The 21,595-nt window shown below is 38.9% G+C and overlaps 2 protein-coding genes across 6 annotated transcripts; both read left to right on the plus strand.

The window, feature by feature from the left end:
- Window positions 1-878: 878 nt before the first annotated feature.
- Window positions 879-13,411, plus strand: LOC119502487 (E3 ubiquitin-protein ligase AMFR-like). 4 transcript variants are annotated; one of them, XM_037793536.1, is made up of 14 exons: window positions 879-1,048; window positions 2,619-2,943; window positions 3,037-3,129; window positions 3,261-3,425; window positions 6,316-6,471; window positions 6,739-6,779; window positions 7,880-8,012; window positions 8,122-8,255; window positions 8,405-8,515; window positions 8,888-9,084; window positions 9,175-9,278; window positions 9,816-9,950; window positions 10,146-10,330; window positions 11,329-13,411. In XM_037793536.1, the coding sequence occupies exons 2-14, from the start codon at window positions 2,689-2,691 to the stop codon at window positions 11,483-11,485; spliced, it is 1,866 nt and encodes a 621-aa protein (XP_037649464.1). In that variant the 5' UTR covers window positions 879-1,048; window positions 2,619-2,688; the 3' UTR covers window positions 11,486-13,411. The 4 variants fall into 4 exon arrangements, with proteins under 4 accessions (XP_037649464.1, XP_037649454.1, XP_037649448.1 ...); XM_037793526.1 differs by having other exon boundaries at window positions 879-1,071; window positions 8,888-9,278; XM_037793520.1 differs by having other exon boundaries at window positions 879-1,057; window positions 8,888-9,278.
- A 1,597-nt stretch (window positions 13,412-15,008) lies between these two features.
- gnpnat1 (glucosamine-phosphate N-acetyltransferase 1) lies at window positions 15,009-21,566 on the plus strand. 2 transcript variants are annotated; one of them, XM_037751391.1, is made up of 6 exons: window positions 15,009-15,189; window positions 17,579-17,745; window positions 17,971-18,033; window positions 18,269-18,396; window positions 20,137-20,198; window positions 20,380-21,566. In XM_037751391.1, exons 2-6 carry the CDS (start codon window positions 17,592-17,594, stop codon window positions 20,525-20,527), a joined length of 555 nt encoding a protein of 184 aa, XP_037607319.1. In that variant the 5' UTR covers window positions 15,009-15,189; window positions 17,579-17,591; the 3' UTR covers window positions 20,528-21,566. The 2 variants fall into 2 exon arrangements, with proteins under 2 accessions (XP_037607319.1, XP_037607326.1); XM_037751398.1 differs by having other exon boundaries at window positions 17,582-17,745.
- The last annotated feature ends 29 nt before the right edge of the window (window positions 21,567-21,595 follow it).

A 21,595-nucleotide genomic window follows, 5' to 3' on the forward strand; every position in this document is an offset into this window, starting at 1 on the left:
TTCTATTTTTTTTTATATTGTATTGTTTTTTTATTTATTTATTTATTCTAATTTTTTCATTTTTTTTTATTTATCATTTTTCATTTTTCCTGTATTTTCTTTTTGTTTAAGTGAATAGTAAGAATCCCGATCCACAATTTTTTTTTAAAAAAATTTTAAATTTTAAATTTTAAAATCTTTTAAATATTCCATTTTTCATTTTTTATCCTGTATTTTAATTTAATTTTTTTTTAAAGTTTTTTCATTTATTCTAATTTGTAAAAAAAAGTAATTTATTCATCATTTTTTATTTTTTTTCTGTATTTTCTTTTCTTTTAGTGAATAGTTAATATCCCTGTCCACAATTTTCTTTATTTTTTTTATAATTAAATGTTTTTTTTATTTTTTTTAATAATCAATTTTTTTATCTTGTATTTTTTTTTTATAATTTATTCTAATTTTTTTATTCCAATTTTTATTCTAATTTTTTTTCTGTATTATCTTTTCTTTTAGTGAAGTTATAATCCCTGTCCACAATTTTTTTTTTTTTTTTTATAATTTATATTTTTTAAATTTTTTAAATATTCTATTTTTTTTAATCTTGTATTGTTTTTGTTTTTTTTATTCTTCATTTTTCATTTTTTTTCTGTATTTTCTTTTTGTTTGAGTTAATAGTTCGAATCCCGATCCACAATTATTATCATTTTAAATTTTTTAACTATACATTTTTTTTATTTTTTATCTTACATTTTAATTAAATTTGTTTCATTTATTCTAATTTTTAAATTTTTTTTATTCATAATTTTTATTTTTCCTGTATTTTCTTTTTGTTTCAGTGAATAGTTATAACCACACTCCATAGCAGCTGGCGGCGGTAATGCACCCTCGTTAGTCAACAGCCAAAACACCACGAAGAAGAAGCAGAAGGAGGCTCCTCAGCCAGCTAGCTTCTTCTTGATGAAACAAACATGACGATGTTGACACCCACCATGTTCTCAGTGCAGCTGCACTAAAACTACAACCCGGACTACAGCCAGGGACGGTGGATACTGTGGATACTGTGGATACTGTGGATACTGTGAGTGACTCTTTAACAGGAGCTTGTTGTTGTTGTGGTGCTGAACAGGCTGGTTAACGATGCTATCGTGAAGCTAACCAGTAGCTCTCATTAGGTAACATGGTTAGCCGTGTAAACAACGAACAGCGTCAGGGGCGTGAACTCACACTATCTAGTGTTAACGTTTCCTCTACTGGGTCATGGTAGACAGGTTCATGTCGGTTCGGCTGATTTAACCGGTTACATTTCACCAGAGACAGTCCAGTATAGTCCTCTACCAGCTGGACTGAGCTAACGTGTTAGCCTTGTTTGACAACCCAGAGGAGCGAGCTAGGCTAACTAGCTAACTAGCTGTCTGCTCTGAGGTAAGATAAGGTTACTCCCACTCACTCACTCACTCACTCACTCACTCACTCACAGACCCCTTCATCAATTCACTATGTATAACACCTTTCACTATATACAAGTGGATATTGTTGTTCAACCATTATACATTACTTTTAGCTTACTAACCATTTCAACCGTTTATTGATCACTTTAAACTATTTTAACCCTGTATCCTTTACTTTTAGTCAACTATTTCATCCATTTATGCAATAGTAGTCAACTATTTCATCCATTTATGCAATACTAGTCAACTATTTCATCCATTTATGCAATACTATTTAACTATTTCATCCATTTATGCAATACTATTTAACTATTTTATCCATTTATGCAATAGTAGTCAACTATTTCAGCAATACTAGTCAACTATTTTATCCATTTATGCAATACTAGTCAACTATTTCATCCATTTATGCAATACTATTTAACTATTTTATCCATTTATGCAATAGTAGTCAACTATTTCAGCAATACTAGTCAACTATTTTATCCATTTATGCAATACTAGTCAACTATTTCATCCATTTATGCAATACTAGTCAACTATTTCATCCATTTATGCAATACTATTTAACTATTTTATCCATTTATGCAATAGTAGTCAACTATTTCAGCAATACTAGTCAACTATTTCATCCATTTATGCAATACTAGTCAACTATTTCATCCATTTATGCAATACTAGTCAACTATTTCAACCATTTATGCAATACTAGTCAACTATTTCAACCATTTATGCAATACTAGTCAACTATTTTATCCATTTATGCAATACTAGTCAACTATTTCAACCATTTATGCAATACTAGTCAACTATTTTATCCATTTATGCAATACTAGTCAACTATTTCAACCATTTATGCAATACTAGTCAACTATTTTATCCATTTATGCAATACTAGTCAACTATTTCAACCATTTATGCAATACTAGTCAACTATTTCAACCATTTATGCAATACTAGTCAACTATTTTATCCATTTATGCAATACTAGTCAACTATTTCATCCATTTATGCAATACTAGTCAACTATTTCATCCATTTATGGCTATTTTAACATAATTACTAAATCATTTACAACGCATTAACATGAATTAGCCACGCTCCTATGCTAACACTTTTGTATGTATGTAACAAAGCTAATGTTAAAGCAACTTTGGCCAACGTTGGCTAAACTCACTTCTGCCCTCACAGGTTGTTTTGAGTTCTTGGATCGGGACAAACACCTTTTTCACAAGTTGAGAAGTGGACCATAACCAGTGCGATGCCTCTGCTGTTTTTGGAGAGGTTTCCTTGGCCCAGCCTGCAGACCTACACAGCACTGAGTGTGGCTTTGCTTGCTGGCAGCATCTTTAGTGCCTACACCACTGTGACTGATCCAGGGTTTGGCGTCTTGGAAACCGATGAAACGCCAGCTCCCCCTGAAGTGGATCTTGATCATCTAAACAATGATATTATTAACACAGAATTGACGACCACTGTCCTGTGGTATATTGCCACTGACAGTCTCTTTGTATGGGTGAGTGTCATCCAGCTCAGGACTTTGCATTGCTTGATAAGATGATGTTCTTACAAAAAACTTATTGTCACTTTATTCTCTGTACTCCACTAGGTCTTGGTCAACACATTCTGCTGCTTGTTGATGTTAATCGCTAAAATGATTCAGTATGTGGTGTTTGGCCCGCTCAGAGTCAGTGAGAAGCAGGTGAGTCTGTGTCTAGAACAGTGTTACATGATGAATGCAACTACTTTCATCATGCCTGGGGTATTAAGCAGCTCTACTTGACTGTAGACTTATCAGAAAAATGCATCTAATTTGCTCTGTTTATTCGACAGCATCTGAAAGATAAGTTCTGGAACTTCATCTTCTACAAGTTCATTTTCATCTTCGGCGTGTTGAACGTGCAGACAGTGGAGGAGGTGGTCATGTGGTGTTTGTGGTTCTCTGCCCTGGTCTTTCTCCATCTCATGGTGCAGCTCTGCAAAGACCGATTTGAATATGTAAGTATTATGAACTTCACCATTGTTTTTATTTTACTCATTCTAGAGCCAATAATCGTGGTTTATGACTACCTTGTATTTAGGGCAGGACAATATACCAGATTTATTGAATTATGGACATGAAGAATCTGTTATAGTTCCAAATATAGTCTCTTCACAATATTCCAATCCAATTCAACTGATAATAGCTACAACAACGAATGATATTGTAAGAGATGTTCAACCAACCAGTCAGTCTATAATACAAAACAAAAGTGTTATTAATAAAAACATATCAGAAATAAGCAAACGCCTGATATTTTTGGATGGACCACTAAATATAAAGATGATTTTAAATACTTGGGTCATTTTATAGTGAGCTTAAGGCTCTTTTAAAAGTGTTTCCTTTCTGCTTTGAAAGCAAACATCTCTGAAGTACATTTGTCATGGTAAAGGACAGTCATCATGGGTACCTGCTTGAGGGCTTTTAGTTTTGCTACAGAACTCTTATTTGTTCAGACAGGACATAGATATTCCTTCAGAAATGTCAGAAACAGTTTACAAATAGTCTTTTAAAATTACCTCCTCAATATCATTCTTGCATAGATGCAGGCATAGGAAATGGCTGGTATGGCATTAAGCAGGTAAAGGGAGCTATACAATTAACACAAATAACTCTAGAGCTTATTCACAAAAGTGCACATTCGCAGCAATTTTTGTCTGTTTTGATGAGATATTATAGGGTATAATAGATATGCCTATGTATGCCTGTATAAAACCTGTTCCTATTTAGGCTACTCAGTTAACTTGATAGGACTAGAACTACATGCTTTGTGGCTGCCTTGTTACTCATATAAGGACTGAGAGTAAATGGGATGTTGCCAAATGCTTTGTATTTGATGACACTTGCACGCACTTTCAAACTTTATAAAGTGGTCTTTTTAAAAGGTGTGCGCAGTGTCCCCCAAAAGGCTGAGAGTAACTGTACTCTTCTCTTTGAATAGAAGCTTTGGATCTATAAATAGTTCCTTGTACTGGCATGTTAAGCTGTTGGTGAACACATCCCTGTATCAGATTGTGCTCTGCATGTTGGGGAAAACAACATATCAAATTTAATCGACCTACTTAGTCCTTACAAACATTGTCATTTAAAACGGGCATTAAGTTGGTGTGTTGCCTGTGATGTAATGCTGACTGGCTTAGTGTACCAGAGGGTGATTTCTGCCTGCCATGCTGTAAAAATGTACCAGTTTGTATGTGCAAATATCTTGTGTTACATATGGTTGTGTATTTGTGTGTGTAACTGTCTGCAAGTCTTTGTTTCTGTCTCTCAGCTTTGACTATAGATCTGCATTTATGCATGTTCTTTTTAGGTTGTAATCTGTCAGTTGTGTTAGCTCAGCTGTCTTCCTTCCTATTTCCCGGTTTCTGTGGGTTCTAGCTTTTTGGTGAGGATGACACATGTAGGTTAAACTTGCAAAGATGCTAGGTGTATCGTGTTGTCAGTGTGCTGGGGAAACCTTGTGGTATTAAAGCTACAGAATTGATGGAACCTATTTTTTTTTCATTTCAGCTCAGCTGTTGTAATGACTTCCTAAATTGTATTATATTCACTGTAAACAATAGTACCAGTCAGTTTAAGCCTAGTTCACACCACACAACTTTCAAAGTCGTAAGATCGCTGTAATGTCGCACTACACAACTTGCTGTCTTGTAATCGTTGGTCTTTAAATCGTTGTGGTTTTCACACTATATGACTGACCGGCAACAGGGGATCACACACTGCAAAATCTTTCACCGGGTGGAATCCCAGATGAGGTCTCCAAACTATGTTTTGTCATGAAAACACGCAAGAAGTGACACAAGCCTAGTTGTGGTTGTTGATGCTGTCAGTGGCACATGTGTTCACAAAATAGCCTGTTTCCACATGTCTTACTATTTCCCCTATTTAGATCAGTCACTGTGTTATGTTTTCTTCATGCAAACATCCAACAGCCTAGATGTAGCTCCCCGACAAGACTCCCCAACAGGTCCAGATATTTAGCCTGCTAGAGATCTGGGATGCCTCTGCGGTGCATCAGCAAGCCTCTCTGTTAGCGTCTTTGAACAGTTTACAGATCGAGATTCGAGCCCTGAGCCAACGCTGATTTACCTCTGATCTGAGACTTTTGTCTGGGAGCTCCAAAAACTGTTGGCGAGTGGAAAATCAGGGCTAAAGGCATGCAGGGTGAACTAGGCATTACAGTCTTAAGTAATGTTCCGCCAATACATAGATGTTTTGGAGGTTGCACGTGAGGAGTCTATTGATTTGAATGGGTTGTGTAAAATTTGGAAGGGAACAGTTGAGAGGAAATGTTTCCTCTCAGTTAATACAGTAGAAAATGCCCCTTGGGTATGGTACAGAGTCTGATGCTAAAACACGTTGTGTGTGTGTGTGAGCAGATTCACAAAGAACCTTATGTTCTTTGGTGGCTGAATCATTCTTTTGATTTAGGATTATTCCCCGTTTTAGATGTGTTGTTTTTTCTATTTCATTTAGCTGTCTGCCATCAACAGCTGCCTGTTTTATGAACACATGCAGCAGCTGTATTGTTTGATTAGTTATATTCTTTAAAAGCCAGAATAATCTGTACTATGAAATTGTGAGCATTTAAACAAAACACTTGGTCTGAATCCTTTGCCCACTGATATCGGCTATGAATTCCCAAATAGTTACGACATGTCAACTTTATTTGTATAGCTCAGTTATCATAAAATGTCTTTTCTGTACAGACCCACATGAACTTCCCAAACCAGCACGAGCTCTCTAAGAAGATGAGGAAAACCTCCACAGAAACCCTAGGACATAATGAAAGAGAAAAACTTCTAGAGGGACACAACCCACTTATAATTCACATTTTGTTTCCTACAGCTGTCCTTCTCACCTTCCACTCCCATGAACAGCCATGTCCGAGTGCTTTGTCTGCTGGTCTCCCTGCTGTTGGACTGCTGTGGTCTGGCTGTGGGCTGTGGTGGTCTGCTGGGAGCTTCCCATGGCATGCACACCTTCTCCTTTATGGCAGCAGAGGTGAGAACCTGGAGCTAAAACTGAATTAAAATGGGGGCCCAATTTGTGAACAAAAGCATGATGATTGTGGACTCTTTATATCAGTCAAGCTTTTGGTTAGGCCCATGTATTTCTTAAAGATTTAACAGTTTATTTAACGTGTCTTTAACATTTCCTTAATGGGGCTGGGTGAATCCATAACGTGTTTCATGTGCCATATGCCATATTGTATGGAAAGTAAACTACAATAATTACATCACGTTCACCTGTGTCCTTTTTTCTCTTCAGTGTCTGCTGGTGACTGTACGCACCGGGCATGTCATCATGCGGTAAGTCCCTTCAAAGCCTCCTTACACATGCATGCACATGTTCACACTGCAGCGGTACGGATGACATAGCCTAAGCAAATTTAGAATCGGGGGCTAATGTTGGCGACCCCATTTGTTTTTCTCTGGTTCCATTAACCTTTTCCACTCCACCACTCTTTACCATAAACTGGGGTGTTAAGCATGTTTTTTCCCCCAAACTGCATGTGATTATCATAAAGTGGGCATGTCTGTAAAGGGGAGATTCGTGGGTACCCATGGAACCCATTTTCATTCACATATCTTGACGTCAGAGGTCAAGGTACCCCATTGAAATTCGCCATGCCAGTTTTTCCTCGCCAAAATTTAAACTAATTTAAGAGCCTTATTTAGCCTCCTTCCCGGCAAGCTAGCATGACATGGTTGGATGGATGCCAATGGATTCCTTAGGTTTTCTACATTCATTTGATACCTTCGCTCTAGCTCTATGCCTCTGAAAGACGGTAAAACCGGCTGAGGACACCGGCGCCCTCAAGGAAGTAGAGGAGGTTAAACCAGTGTGAAAGGCTTCTTTGTCCCAAAGAGAGAGGTTAGGATTATACAAGCCCCCAGAAACAACTCTAATCAGCTGAGGCTCTCATAGATACTGATAAATATTAGTCTAACATTAAAACTTGTAAACTGTTGTCAGGTACAGTGCTGTGGCTGGGTACATAGCACAATAATGTTTGTGGTGACTGTGCATTATTTTAACAACACAAATGGATTTGATTTGTGTTAACATGTGTTACTACAAACAATAGATTAGGAGTTTATCAACGTTTGACTATTTCCACTCTTTTTTCCACAAAGCGTATTGGACTCAAAGCTATTATACAATTGTGAATTTTGATTCTCTGTCATTAAACTGTTATTCGCTCTTCTTGTTTGTTATCCTGATTTGTCAATTTGTGACTTCTGTTGGCAATATTACCTGTTTTATTGTACCATAGTACTTAAACACCATCTTTGTTACATTCATTGAGTTTCCAGTCCCCATCAAAGACAAAGGCCGCGTCAGGTACCATACTGTTTGAATATCACCTGTGTTTCATGGCCTGATAGAGTTGTTAATATCCCCTCAGATATTCCATTCATCTGTGGGATCTGAACCATCCAGGGACCTGGGAGAGTAAGGGAACATATGTCTATTACACAGACTTCGTCATGGAGCTGGCTATGCTCTTCCTGGACCTCATGCACCATATCCATATGCTGGTAAGACACAAAGGGAACAGGTGTTGGCATGTGGTGATATGAAAATTTAATCTGTCTCTTTTTCTGCTTTCCTAATCTTGAATCTGTTTGTCCATATGTCTCTCATTAGCTTTTTGGAAACATCTGGCTGTCCATGGCAAGCTTGGTTATCTTCATGCAGCTGCGGTATCTCTTCCATGAGGTCCAGCGCCGTGTCCGCCGACACAAGAACTACCTTCGTGTCATCAACAACATGGAGGCCAGGTGATAATACAGTTTATTTTGATTTAATAGTTTTCCCCTTTTCTACGTCATGGTACTGCGATTTGTTTAATTCAATTCTTTGTTATGAATCCATCGATCATGACTTGTTTCATCATTATTTGTTTGTACTCTGAACTTTATTTTTGCAGATTTGCAGTTGCTACTGCAGAGGAGCTGGCAACTAATGATGATGATTGTGCCATCTGCTGGGATACCATGGTGACAGCACGCAAACTACCCTGTGGCCATCTCTTCCACAAGTAAAGTTTTTTTTTTTTTTACATCAGCAATCCCTGCATGGAGAAAAAGTTACTGACAGAATAAAGATGGCTGAAGGAGAGACTGCAAGAATAGCAGGCTACCAGATATACATGCCTTGAATGCAGTATTCTTAATTTGGCTAGTGCCCAAAGTCTTGCATAAGTTATATATATATTTTTGTAGCAGACCTCACTGCAGAACTGTTCTTAGCTTTTGTCTGCTGCCCTTGAGTTAAAGCAGTTTGGTGAAGATGCCCTGCACATATATTTATGTTTAGCTACAGAACACTTCTAAGACCTGAAATAATGATTGTCAAGTTTTATACAGAGAAATGTCGTAATAACATTTGTGAGTTGTGTGTGTGTTTCCAGCTCTTGTTTGCGCTCATGGCTCGAGCAGGACACCTCGTGTCCAACATGTCGGACCTCCCTGAACATTAATGGGGACAGTGGCCCGGCGAGAGGCCAGCAACAAGGCGGGGGCTTGGAAGACAACATCGGCCCAGCTGGAGCTGCTCCAGATGCCAGACCACATATCAACCAACACAATCACTTCTTCCACTTTGATGGTAAGTCTGTCAGACACAAATCTAAGGATGAATCTGGTTGTGGAGTTACCTTACATCAGGCAATAAATTATAAAATCTATATACTTACAGGATCTCGCATTGCCAGCTGGCTGCCCAGTTTCTCAGTGGAAGTGATGCACACCACCAATATTTTGGGCATTGCTCAGGCCAACAACTCACAGCTCATGGCCATGGTGAGTTCATGTTTACAGTCTGATGAAATTCTTGTTGGTTTTATGAGTGATGGTACACAGATCAATTTGAGGCCAAGTATGGATTTTTTTTTTCAAGATAATTGCTGACAGTTTTGTGATTTTTGTTTTCATAAAGCCAATTCTGTCATCAATTTGTCTTCTTTCTCTTCACTCCCTGTCTTGCTGTTTACAAGTAGCCAATGTTGCCTGGGTTGTGTACCATGGCCCGCACCGACATGGTATTTGACTTCCTGGTAATAGCATGTTGACATAGTGATGACATCTTTATCTAACCAGCAGATTAAACAGAAACTGCTGGTTACAAAAGATACCACGTATATCTAAACAAAGATTCTATGTGTTTTGAATGGTTTTGTACTTGTAAATCACTAATACTGTATGTTTAAGACCTGTTTGTGTTAAAAAATCTAGTTTTAATTTCCACTTGTTATGTTCTGCTGTTCAATCTTCAACAGTCTTTCTTTCAATCATTTCTCTATTGCTCTCTTTGCTTTTGATGTACCTTGTGGTCATCAGGCCCATCAGATCCAGGAGATGTTCCCTCAGGTGCCCTCCTACCTGGTGATGCAGGATCTGCAGTTGACCCGCTCCGTGGAGGTCACCACCGACAACATCCTGGAGGGACGCATCCAGGTGCCTTTCCCGACACAGGTCAGTCAACTTGGGGTTAATTGTTAATAGCAGTGTAATTTTGCAGAAATTTCATTGATAACCTTGTGATGACCTGATTTCTCCTATTGTCAGTGTTCCCTGGCTCTCTGTTTCATGTTGATCACATTCCTATGGTTTACTTGCAAGGCAGAATGCAACAATCTGTCACATATTTTGTCTGTGTTCCTTCGTCAGGCCATAGAGCGTGGCCCTACACAGGCGAGCACTGGTGAGCAGGAAGAGTCCAGTGGAGCAGCTGAGCAGGGCCTCAGTGAGGCAGACAGCATGGAGGCCAGAGGAGGACGCTTCTCTAAGTCAGCTGAGGAGAGGCAGAAGATGTTAAAGCAGAGGAAAGAAGAGATGATCCAGCAGGCACGCAGGTTGGGACACTGCTGGTTTTCTATCTCACAGAAAGAAGAGTTAAGCTATGCTTCATATTCAAAAGAAGTTCAATTGAAAATTTAAAAAATAAATAATTTCCTTGTTGTTTTTTGAAAACATTTTTTTGAGGTCAGGAGTGTGACAAAATCAAATTTTGCATCATAGCTCAGCTGTGTAAATTTTGTAAAAATAGACCCTTCCTTGTGAGACAACTTAGTCTCGGTCTGTGAACCAAGGCCTTCTTTACTATGGAGCTTTTTCCCTATCGTTATTCCAGAGCGTGGTCTTTCAATTTGAGAGCATGGCTCATTGATTTCGCGTTCAGATTTTGTAAAACCCTGTCCTCGCACTTAAATAGCCCCTGCATGCATCAAACTGTATACTTGCACTCCGATTGCACAGATTTTCTGCGCTCCAGCTTCAGATCCTTCTTCTCACACTCAGCCTGCTTCTGTGTGCTCGTGAAACGTCTGCTCTCAGATTTCTCCTCTGCTCTTGGACTTTGTGTGCAATAAGCCTGTCAAAACTCCCCAACCAATAGAATGCCAGGTGTAGTGTTGACTAGTGAAATGATCCCTGCTTGGGTTGCGTTCGCTTTACTAGAGCGTCCCTGACGGGCGGTTACTCTTTAACCGGGTTCATCCACTTTCGCCCTCAAGGGCATTATTTGATGTACTTCCCTTGCTTTCTTTAGGACTTTTGGAATAAAAGTTATATATACCAGTGTGCCACCCTTACTTTGTTTGGAGGGGAGCTACAAAAATAAATTACAGCCACAGCAGGGTAGATTACTTAATGTGGGCAGACCATGTATATATTAAGAAGAAGGGATAGGAAAAAGGCTCCATACTTGGCTACCAGAATAGCTGAAAGGCCCAGTTGCATAGAACTAACACATTTGTACATTAATGGCAGGCATTCCTTGTTGCCTTTTCCCTATTATCTTGCATTATCTGTTCAATGGTCATACTGTATGTTGTTCATTACTTCCCTGTAGGAGATATCTAAACAATAGTCCAGAGGACCCGGATGAGGATTTGCCTGGACTGGAGGAGGACATTATTCCAGAATTGAACTTGACTGTGCTGAGACGTAGAACCATGGCGGCAGCTGCAGAGAGACGCATGCAAAATCAACAAGACCCTGCACCCTGATACACAGATTGGCTTCAGCAGTAGAGTCTACCATCATCATAACCCCAAGAGGCACAGACAGAGCTATTTCAACCCTGCCCCATTTGGTGTACAGTCAGTGGTCATCACCTATTCAAAACAATAATTAAAAAGCATTGCAAACATGGCCTTTGGACTGTTTTGGGCTGCCTAATTAAGGTGGAACTATTGTGCGCGGCCTCTTCAGCACTGATGCCAGAGTATGCGGAGCATTATATAAATTGATGGCTGCAAGTCAAGAAATGCAAGGTTGCATTGCCCTTTATTCACGTGCCACACATTGCAACCACCAGCTTCAGTAGGGAGTCAGTTTCTGCCATGATTGGGACTGGCTGTTAAAAATGAGCATGCTTTGCATTCAGAAGAGTCTTTTATGAGAGGGGTATGAAGGTGTCATTACTAGATGAAAGGTATTTGGGTCTTTTGTTTGTTTTTCCCTTTTATCAGACTTTCTTTTCACTTGTTTTGCTGATGGCGGAAAGCTTTGTATTCTGGATGGAGAAACTCATCTGATGTATTTGTGTGTTATTATTTTAAGAGTTTCAACTGTGAATTAAGTATAGGCAAAATAACATGTTTTTATTTCTTACCTTGGAGTAAGAGAATGTCACTTTAGTATTGTTCAGCCTTTCTGTCAAATATGAATGTTCCTATCAACATAATGCTGCAAACAAAGTGTTTTTGACCTACATGGGTTCTGTATTTAGTGTGTAATATCATCCATTGCAAACAGTTTTGTTATTTAACACGGGGGGAGTGGGCATGTAAATGTCTTAATTTTTCTCAATTCCCCTTGAGATCCATAGGCAACAAAGGGGATTATATTTTGTACAAGTAAAATGGGTCTCATCCTCTCAGTCTTTCTTAAATTACCAACTGATGACAAGCAGTTCTCTCTGAATAAGGAAATATTATTTTCTACTGAATATATTAATGAGGTCCTTGGTCTTCTGTGTACATCATTTGGGAATTTTTGGCTATGTAGAAATCAGGTTGGTGACAGCTGTACTTGCTGGACTGTCTTTTGAAGACGTTTTTGCCACTCATTCAAGAGGCTTCGGCGGTAGAAATGAGCAGCAGAAAAACATTCTGAAGACTTAACAACAAATCCAGTTGCGTTCTTCTAGATATTCAAATGATCTGAATGACTGAGAATCTTTATGAAAAATTTTTAGGAGTGTTTTATTTGTGCAGCTTTTGTCTACTCACATTGAAGAGTGCTAATTCAAATTCATAGTAGCGAGGAACGTAATCATCCTCTGCTCAAAGATCTTATTACAGTAATGTACAACATGGACTGGGCCCTTGAAACATTTTCGGTATTGTCAAATTTCACAGAGTCTGTAGCTGGTTGAGACATATCAATGGACACAAAGATGGAGACTGTGTATCATAAGTGTTTGATTTCTTATTATTACAGTGCAAGGACAGTTTGGGGTGCGATATGCATGAATTTAGACAGGTGCTTTTGTTTCCTTCCACTTTATCCCAAAGAGCAGCCCACAAACTTCCACTAAAAGCTGAAGTGCTGTGATCTTGTGTTTATTTTATTGCTCAAATTCTGTTTTGGAGGTGTTGTAAGAAGATACACTATAGGATTTGGATCTCAGATTTCAATTAGTCAAAATTTTAAAAAGAAATTGGACAGTTTTGTTTGCATTTTCATTTTCCATTCAGTTATTTAACAACTCTTAATATCCATGATATATTTTCCTATTCATGGGTTATCGTTCATAACTGTTGCTTTATTTAATCAAAACTGAAAATACTTTTTTTGGACTGAGCTTTCCTGTATTTTTGTGCCTAAATCAAGAATGGTTCAGTTATGGATAATTTCTGTATAGTTTTTGTAAAATATGTTAATACAAAAGACTCAATAAACGGAGCTTCTACAGCTTTTTAACAAAATATGGTAATTTAATCTTGAGAGTTTTGTCGATGCTTTGATTTTTCCACAGACTGAAGCCTGCCTAATGTGTAGTGACCAGTATCCAATATATTGGACATTTTAGTTTATTGGTGTGTGTGTGTGTGTCTGTGTGTGTGAGAAAGAGAAAGAGAGATGCACGGAGCCAGAAGGAAATCGGGTTACCCCATAAACTGTCTTTATATACAGTCTATGGGTTAAACCTGCAGTAGGCAGAATGTTTTTGGCATCATTGGGCAAAAATTCCATAATAACCTTTCAGCATATTATAATTCAAGTGTTCTGAGAGATAAATAGACTTCTGCACCTCCTCATGGCTCTGTTTTCAGGCTTTAAAAAAAAATCTAGACTCTGGCCAATCACAGGTCATTTCAGAGAGAGAACGTTCCTATTGGCTGTTCATTCAACGGAGGCAGCTGTCAATCACTCGCAAACTCCGATCAAACGGTCAAACTAGGCAGCGCTGATCAAATATGAATCAATATTCTGTTACTGTAATGCCTATTTCTCTTCTCAAATGTTTTCAGAATCATCTTGTAGTGTACTGTTTAGCTGTAAAATGAGAAAGTTTGTGACCTGACAGCCATGTTGATATCAGTTGAGGAAATACCAAGCACCGCCCACCAGCCGGAGCAAACTTTCTAATTTTACAGCTAAACAGTACACTACAAGCTGCCCTTTTGTGGCAGTTGAAGGGACTATTTGTAACTTTCAGAAATGCTTGTTAACAGCGACACCTGTGGCCGTGAAATCAACGAAAGTCAGCGTCGGGCTCGCGCTGGCTCGCTCTAAATAGACATGAACGAGCATCGCTCAAAACAGTGAGGCGACACACGTCAGCTAAAACCACAATATCACTCTATATTTCACCTGCTTGGCAGTAATGTTAGCTGATCAGATGAAGGTCTCTCCATGAATCACTGCTGATCCTAGTGTTGGCTTTTCCTGCTTCAACAAAAGCGGGTCGGTGCCGGGGCTGAAGCAGGAAGAGAAACGTTATCGCCTCCTGACTGCGCCCGCAGGGAGACACCGGCACCCGGTCAGAGACGATACAGTTTCTCGCTGCGGAGCTCCGTCACTTCACAAGACACAAAACCTCTGTTGGTCTGGAGGAGCTGCAGCATTTATTTCTGCACAAACGTCCACTGTACATTCACTAGATATTCTCAGAGCTAAACTAACTCTTCTGCAGTGTGGAGTGAGCGCGCATGAACGTCTGGAGGTGGAGCGAGACAGCGAGAACGCGCGCGCTGTGTGAGTGAAGGCAAGCAGGCAGAGGAGCAGTGACTCCGGCCACACGTGAGCGCGCATGGGATCCCGACCCCGGTACATTTATACGCTTAAAAAGTTACAAACAGTCCCTTTAAATTAAATTTTCAGATAAAAAAAGATGCTGTTTGGACTAGTTGGTTACTTTTTTTAATCATATTTGTTCCAATCCTAAACTGCAGCTTTAAACCTCACCCATGATGACTGCTTAGAGTCATACAGTGAAAATGGTTTCAGTCATAATCAGTCTGGGCTGGTGTACTTTCACTCATCCATCTACGTCATTGGGCTGCGCCCTGGCATCTCTTGCCACGTCATACAGACGCCAGGCGGAAATAGCAGCCGGTACACACCCACGCTTCTTCACTTCAATGATGTTGCCCAGCCTCCTACACAGCTAGTACAACTGCCTGCTTGTCACTGTACGTTTCCGCAGTCTGGACCTTTCTACTGGACCATCTCCTCTTGGTGTGAGATTACATCTTTACTGGTAAGTAGTGAAGCTAGCCAGCTAGCAGCTTATAGCATGGCAAGTTAACACTTATGTGAAGTTACAGCTCTTTACAGCTCTAGTTTGGCTGCATAGTTTTGCTTGAGTGAAGCTATTTTACAGGACACTTGAGGAAAAGTAAGATGTTATATAGCTAGCTACTTAATTAACTATAGAAGTTACAGGAATTAACGTTGATGCTAGCAAATAAACACTACACAGTGTAACATAGATAGCTCATATATGACACTTTAAAGAGCTTTAATTTAGAAAATCTACATCAGAATGTCCTGATACTGTCTGAGTGATACTCTGAGGTGGTCTATTATTATTATTATTATATACGTGGCATGGTGATGGAGGGATGATGACACCACTGAGGAGAGTTTGTTTGGTTGCCATGGAAACGCTAGGTTAATGTATTTGGCTAAATCCTCCTCCACCCACTCCCACTGATAATGTTACCTGTTGACCTTGCTATGTGAATGAGTTTTTGTAGGATGTTCCCCTCTCAGATTACATATCCTGGACCAGATCCTGGAAACAAAATCATGAATGAAAAAGCTTAAAGAATGAGGTCACCTCATATAGTGTATTGTGCATTATAATTCATATTGGTGTGCTCATTTGTGTGCCAACTGGCTTATCAACACACTGAAGCATGGCAGTAAAGTAATGATAACTTTTTACTAAGTGAAACTGTATTTGTCAGGTCAAAGTACTGTGTGACTGTGTGAACAAACACATTTTAAAATCCAGGCTGACAGTATAATAACCAGGTTAAATCTGGTGTAACGATACCTATCATGATACAAGGGTAACGATTCAATATATTCAAGATTCAAGATTCAAGATGTTTATTGTACAAGTACAATAGTGTGAAATGCTTTTTGCTGGGAAGCTCCATTAAAATAATAAGTTATATTACAATTATAAAAGGAAATACTTTGTACAAGGGCATATTAAGAACATATACATATCGGGAAGTATGAATGTACATATATAAGAAATACTTTGTACAAGGCATATTAAGAACATATACATTAAGGACATATAAAGTATATACAGTATAAGATATATGATTGAGGTACTTTTTGTGTGAGAAGGTGTCGTATGAATTATCTATTTAAAAGTCTGATGGCCTTGGGGAAAAAACTGTTCCTCAGTCTGCTGGTGAGAGTCCTGGGGGTCCTGTATCTTCTACCAGAGGACAGGAGGGAGAACAGGCTGTTGTGGGAGGGTGGGGGTGTTGTCCATAATGACCCTCAGGGACTTCCTGAGGCACCGCTGGGTGTACAGCTCCTGCAGGCTGGGCAGCTCGCACCACCCTTCCCAGCGCCTTACGGTCCAAGTTGGTGCAGTTGCCGTACCAGGTGGTGAAGCAGTCTGTCAGGAGGCTCTCTATGGTGCCCTGGTAGAAGTCCCTGAGGATTTGTGGTTTCAGGCTAAAAGTCCTTAAGCGCCTCAGAGCGTACAGAGGGTGTGCATTATAATTCATATTGGTGTGCTCATTTGTATGCCAACTGGCTTATCAACCACTGACGCATAGCAGTAAAGTAATGACAACTTTTTACTAAGTGAAACTGTATTTGTCAGGTCAAAGTTCTGTGTGACTTACAGAACAAACACATTTCCAATCCAGGCTGACAGTATAACCAGGTTAAATATGATGTAACGATACCTATCATGATACAAGGGTAACGATGTTTTTTAAATTTAATTTTAGGAAAGCTGTCATAGTATAAAGAACAAACCAGAAATACACCATTTTAGAATATGCAAAAATAACACATTTATACTGCATGCAAAAAAAACTGCAATGGTTTTTGCCCAAAACTGCATGTGATTATCATAAAGTGGGCATGTCTGGTAAGGTGGAGTCTCGTGGGTACCCAACTACCCATTTTCATTCCCATATCTTTAGGTAAGAGGTCAAGGGACCCCCTTTGAAAATTGCCAAAATTTAGCGCAAGTTTGGAGCATTATTTAGCCTCCTTCTCCAACATGGATTCCTTAGGTTTCTTAGTTTCATATGATGCCAGTATCTTCACTCCAGCTTTAAAACTGAGCCCGCTACAACCTCTGAAATATCGAATAGCGCCCGATGGCTGGCTGACAGATTTTTAAGAGTTTCATTAAAAATCCAAACAGTGTTTTGGAGAATCGACACAGTATCGCACAACATAATATCGCGATACAATTGTGTATCACTATCGATTTTTTCTTACACCCCTATTAAATTGTGTTGATGAAATATCTTCGATGGATTAGAAAAAGCATTTCTATTCAGTATGTCATATTTTCTGTATACATGAAGTTATGGGTGTGTGTGTCTCTCTGTGGACTTACCGGTTTATTTGTGTCTCTCTGTGTCTGTGTGTGTTCTAAGCAGAGATTGTGAAATGCTGCTAAACGAGACTCCACTTTTTGAGCCCTCCCTGCTTCAGGAGCTAGACTGGAGTAGCAACACTGCCTCCTTCTCTCCCCCCATCTCCCCATCCAGCCCAGGGGAGGGCCTGGTGCTCAGGCCGCTCTGTACAGCCGACTTTAACAGGGGTGAGTCATAGAGAGAAACTGAATGGACAGCACGTTCCAGACCAGTACTTGTATTCTCAAGAAAATATGAAGATAAGAACATGAAAGATGTGAAAAGCAGGTTTTTTAGTTTTTTATTCTTGGTAATTTTGATAAACATTTTAACATAAATAAAGACTTCACAAGAGATGGAGTGCGAATACCCCCAACATTTTCACCAACTGTTGTTTTGTTTTTGTGTTCCAGGATTCATCAAGGTTTTATCTCAGCTCACTCAGACGGGCGATGTCACACCAGAGCAGTTCACAAGTAAGTCATGCTTCACATAATGCTACTTTTGGATAAGACTAAATTTATTATTTTGTACAGATCATTAAATCCCAAAGTGTTCCCTAGTTTTTCAACAGTTGTCTTTATATAAATCAGATAACAAATTTGTGAAGAGAAAGAACCATCATCCTAGAAAACAAACTATAAAACCAGTGTAATAAAATATCAATGAAGATAATAAAACATGATAAAATACATGTATGTTGGCTTCCAGAAAAGTTTGACCATATGAAGAAGACAGGAGACTACTATGTAGTGGTGGTGGAGGACACAAATCTGGGACAGATTGTTGCCACGGCAACATTGATCACAGAACACAAATTCATCCACTCCTGTGCTAAGGTAAATTACATCCCGGCAAACTATTTGCTTATATTTAAAAATGGATATTTATTTATTTATTCAAAAGTATTCCCATTAGCTGATGCCAGTGGTACCAGTTAGTCTTCCTGGGGTCTGAAATCCAGTACATCATATTCATCATATACATACTGTAAACAACATCATATTTGTGTTACGCTATGTTCATCACATGTGCAACTCTAATTGTGTTACATTAAAGGTACAGTGTGTAGGACATGACGTAAGTGGTGTGGTTGTAGATTGCAACCAGCTGAGTACCCCTCCGCTCACTCCTCCCTTTGCGGTAACGTGAGCCGCAGAGTGCAAAACCATAGTAACGCAGTTCGCCTCGCTCAGAGGTCATCCTTACCATAATAACACTAGTAGGGGTAACAGAAGTCAGCCGGCGGCTGGCGGTACCACGGTTTTGCACTCTGTGGCTCATGTTATCATAGTTTCACAAGCGTGTCAGAGAACTGTCCGTTCTGGGCTACTGTAGAAACATGGCGGACTCCATGAAGAGTACCCGCTCCCTATGTAGATATGAAGGGCTCATTCTAAGCTAATGAAAACACAACAATTCTTAGTTTCAGGTGATTATACACTAATAAAAACATAGTTATGAATATTATATTCCATTTCTGCTAATAAATCCCCAGAAATGCTACACACTGTTCTTTTAAGAAAGTTGTTGTTTCAAATTTTCTCAAACAGTCATTCCGATGTACATCATTAGATGTGTCTGCCATCACTAGGGAACAAGAACAACACATTATACATGACCAACACTGGACTACTGATCAGTAATGCATTCTTAAATGGTATTTGAATGAGGATTTGGATACAATTGTGATTCCTCTCTACATTTTTCCTAAAAACCAATCCCCTAAAGAAGTTACTTATTAATGTAGTGGTTAGAATGGTGGTAATTATTAACGTAGTTCACCACCATAAAAAGTTACATTTGTATTTGTATTTCCTTAAAGTGGTAATTCGTAAGATGTCAGTCCTGGTTGATTTGGCAGCACCCTGTTTACTGGTGGTAACAGCAAATGCGGTTTAATACTACAGCTCCCAGAATACTGGGGAGAGCAAAACAAACTATTGTTGTTTTAATATAGAAGTCAAGAAATAAATCGGCATTTTTCCATCATTCTGTGGGCAACTGTGATCTCATTTTATGCTGCACACGCCCTTGAGTCTGCAAAAGTGAAAGTAGTTGGTTACCTCACTGAGAAGTTGTAAACCTGCAGCCTTGAACTTCTTGTTCCATTACTCCTTGCAATATTTCAAACTGATCCGCTGACAAAAAATGCAGAAAATGACCGTTGTCTTGTTTTGTAGACGCATTCTTGATGAACGATAGCGGTCACACATTGCATTTCCTGTGACTAGTTCATAATAAAAGTCAACTTGTGTTTTGCCAGTTAAATGCCTTTAATGTGAAGCAGCAGCAGTAGGAAATGTTCGGTTTGCATTAGCAGTAACTTAATACAGCATTTTTTCCGGGAATGTCGCCACAGACACCCAGTTTGTAATAATGCAAATATATAAATATTGTAATACTTTCATCAGTGGGCCATAGCCTCAATCACCATTATGTTACCCCATCCGCCAATAGTGATGTGTGACGATTTTAACTTTAAAAACTACATGCACTAACATGCATTTTCACTGATCTTGAAAATGATTGGTATAATATGGCTGAAATGAAGACCCTTTATTGTGTTGTGTTTGTAGAGAGGCCGGGTGGAGGAGGTAGTCGTCAGTGATGTGTGCAGAGGGAAGCAGCTGGGCAAACTGTGAGTAGACCTGTGTGAGCCTGACACAAACACATTTTGTTTTGTCCTGTTTTTAATATTTAAGACCTTGTATTTATCCCACAAATCAAACAACACAAATTATTCACGAGAGACTTTTTTAGGAATAATCTTGTTGATTTATTTTCCTCTTCTTCTTTTTTTCTCCTATATCCCTATATAGGTTAGTTTCAGTTCTTACTCTTCTCAGCAAAAAACTGAATTGCTACAAAATCACACTGGAATGCGCATCCAACAATGTGGCTTTCTACCAAAAGTTTGGATACACCGCCTCACCCGAGACTTACATGCAGTGTCGATTTTCCGACTGAGGACAACGGCAGCTTTAAACCTCCGTTTTGGGGGGGGGGGCATGGACCACACCTTTATACACCCGCTGACATCATAACTTGCATTGACAAATTGCCCGGAGATGAAGTCGTGGTTGTGAACCATTCCTGAATGCTCATCCAGATTTCTACACACTTGAGTAAACATATATGTATGTTGAAGCGCTCTGCTCAGTCCAAAATCATCATCCGCCCCTTTGGTAACCAAGGCTACCTCACCAGGGTGGCGCTCTGTCATCGTCTTCCCCCACCATCCAAAGAAAGGAATGTCAGTTACTGTACACGTAATGTCTTATTTTGTTACATTATTAGTAAATAATCTGCTGTGTGCTAACAGAGAAAACAAAAAATTATGTCTGCGAGTACCGTGACAAGATGGTACCAAATTCATTTAGATTTCCAAAGCAGCTAAATAATTACTAAATTATTTACTACAGCTTCTCAAGTTTACTACAAAACCAAGTTTGCTGAAGGGAATTACTTTAAATCATGATTCAAACTTAGTCTCCCAGATCTGTTGCGTTGATCATCAAGGGCAAGTCACCAAAGAAAATCTGTTTTGTTTCTTTAAATGTGATTAGTTATTATTACTTTGGATTTTACTGGGGTCGGTTTCATTTTTCTAACATGTCCTATTTGGAACAAAGTGCTCTATATATCTCTGCAGGATTTTCTTTCTTTGACAGTGGTGTTGCTGGAAAGCTATAATGAAGGTTTGAATACTACGAGATAGGAAACATTACTATGAAGACTGTTATAATGTATAATATTTCTAGCGAACAAAAAGGTTTATATTTTGTGAGATTAGTGGTTTAGGAATTAACTAAGGTACTTAAAGTTTTGTATTTGGTATCATAGCTGTGATAGCGAATGAAACATTTTGTGATGGGGAAATGGACAAAAATATTTTTTGTAAATCAACTCTTATTTAAGTTTTATAATTATGCTGTTATTCTGGAGAGCATATTTAATGTAATTTATTTCCAAATATGTAATAATCACATAAAGTATTCTACCATCTAATGTGTTTCTTCGTCTATATTTCTTGTT

Source organism: Sebastes umbrosus, chromosome 2 (genome assembly GCF_015220745.1).
Source record: "Sebastes umbrosus isolate fSebUmb1 chromosome 2, fSebUmb1.pri, whole genome shotgun sequence".
NCBI classification, from domain to species: domain Eukaryota; kingdom Metazoa; phylum Chordata; class Actinopteri; order Perciformes; family Sebastidae; genus Sebastes; species Sebastes umbrosus.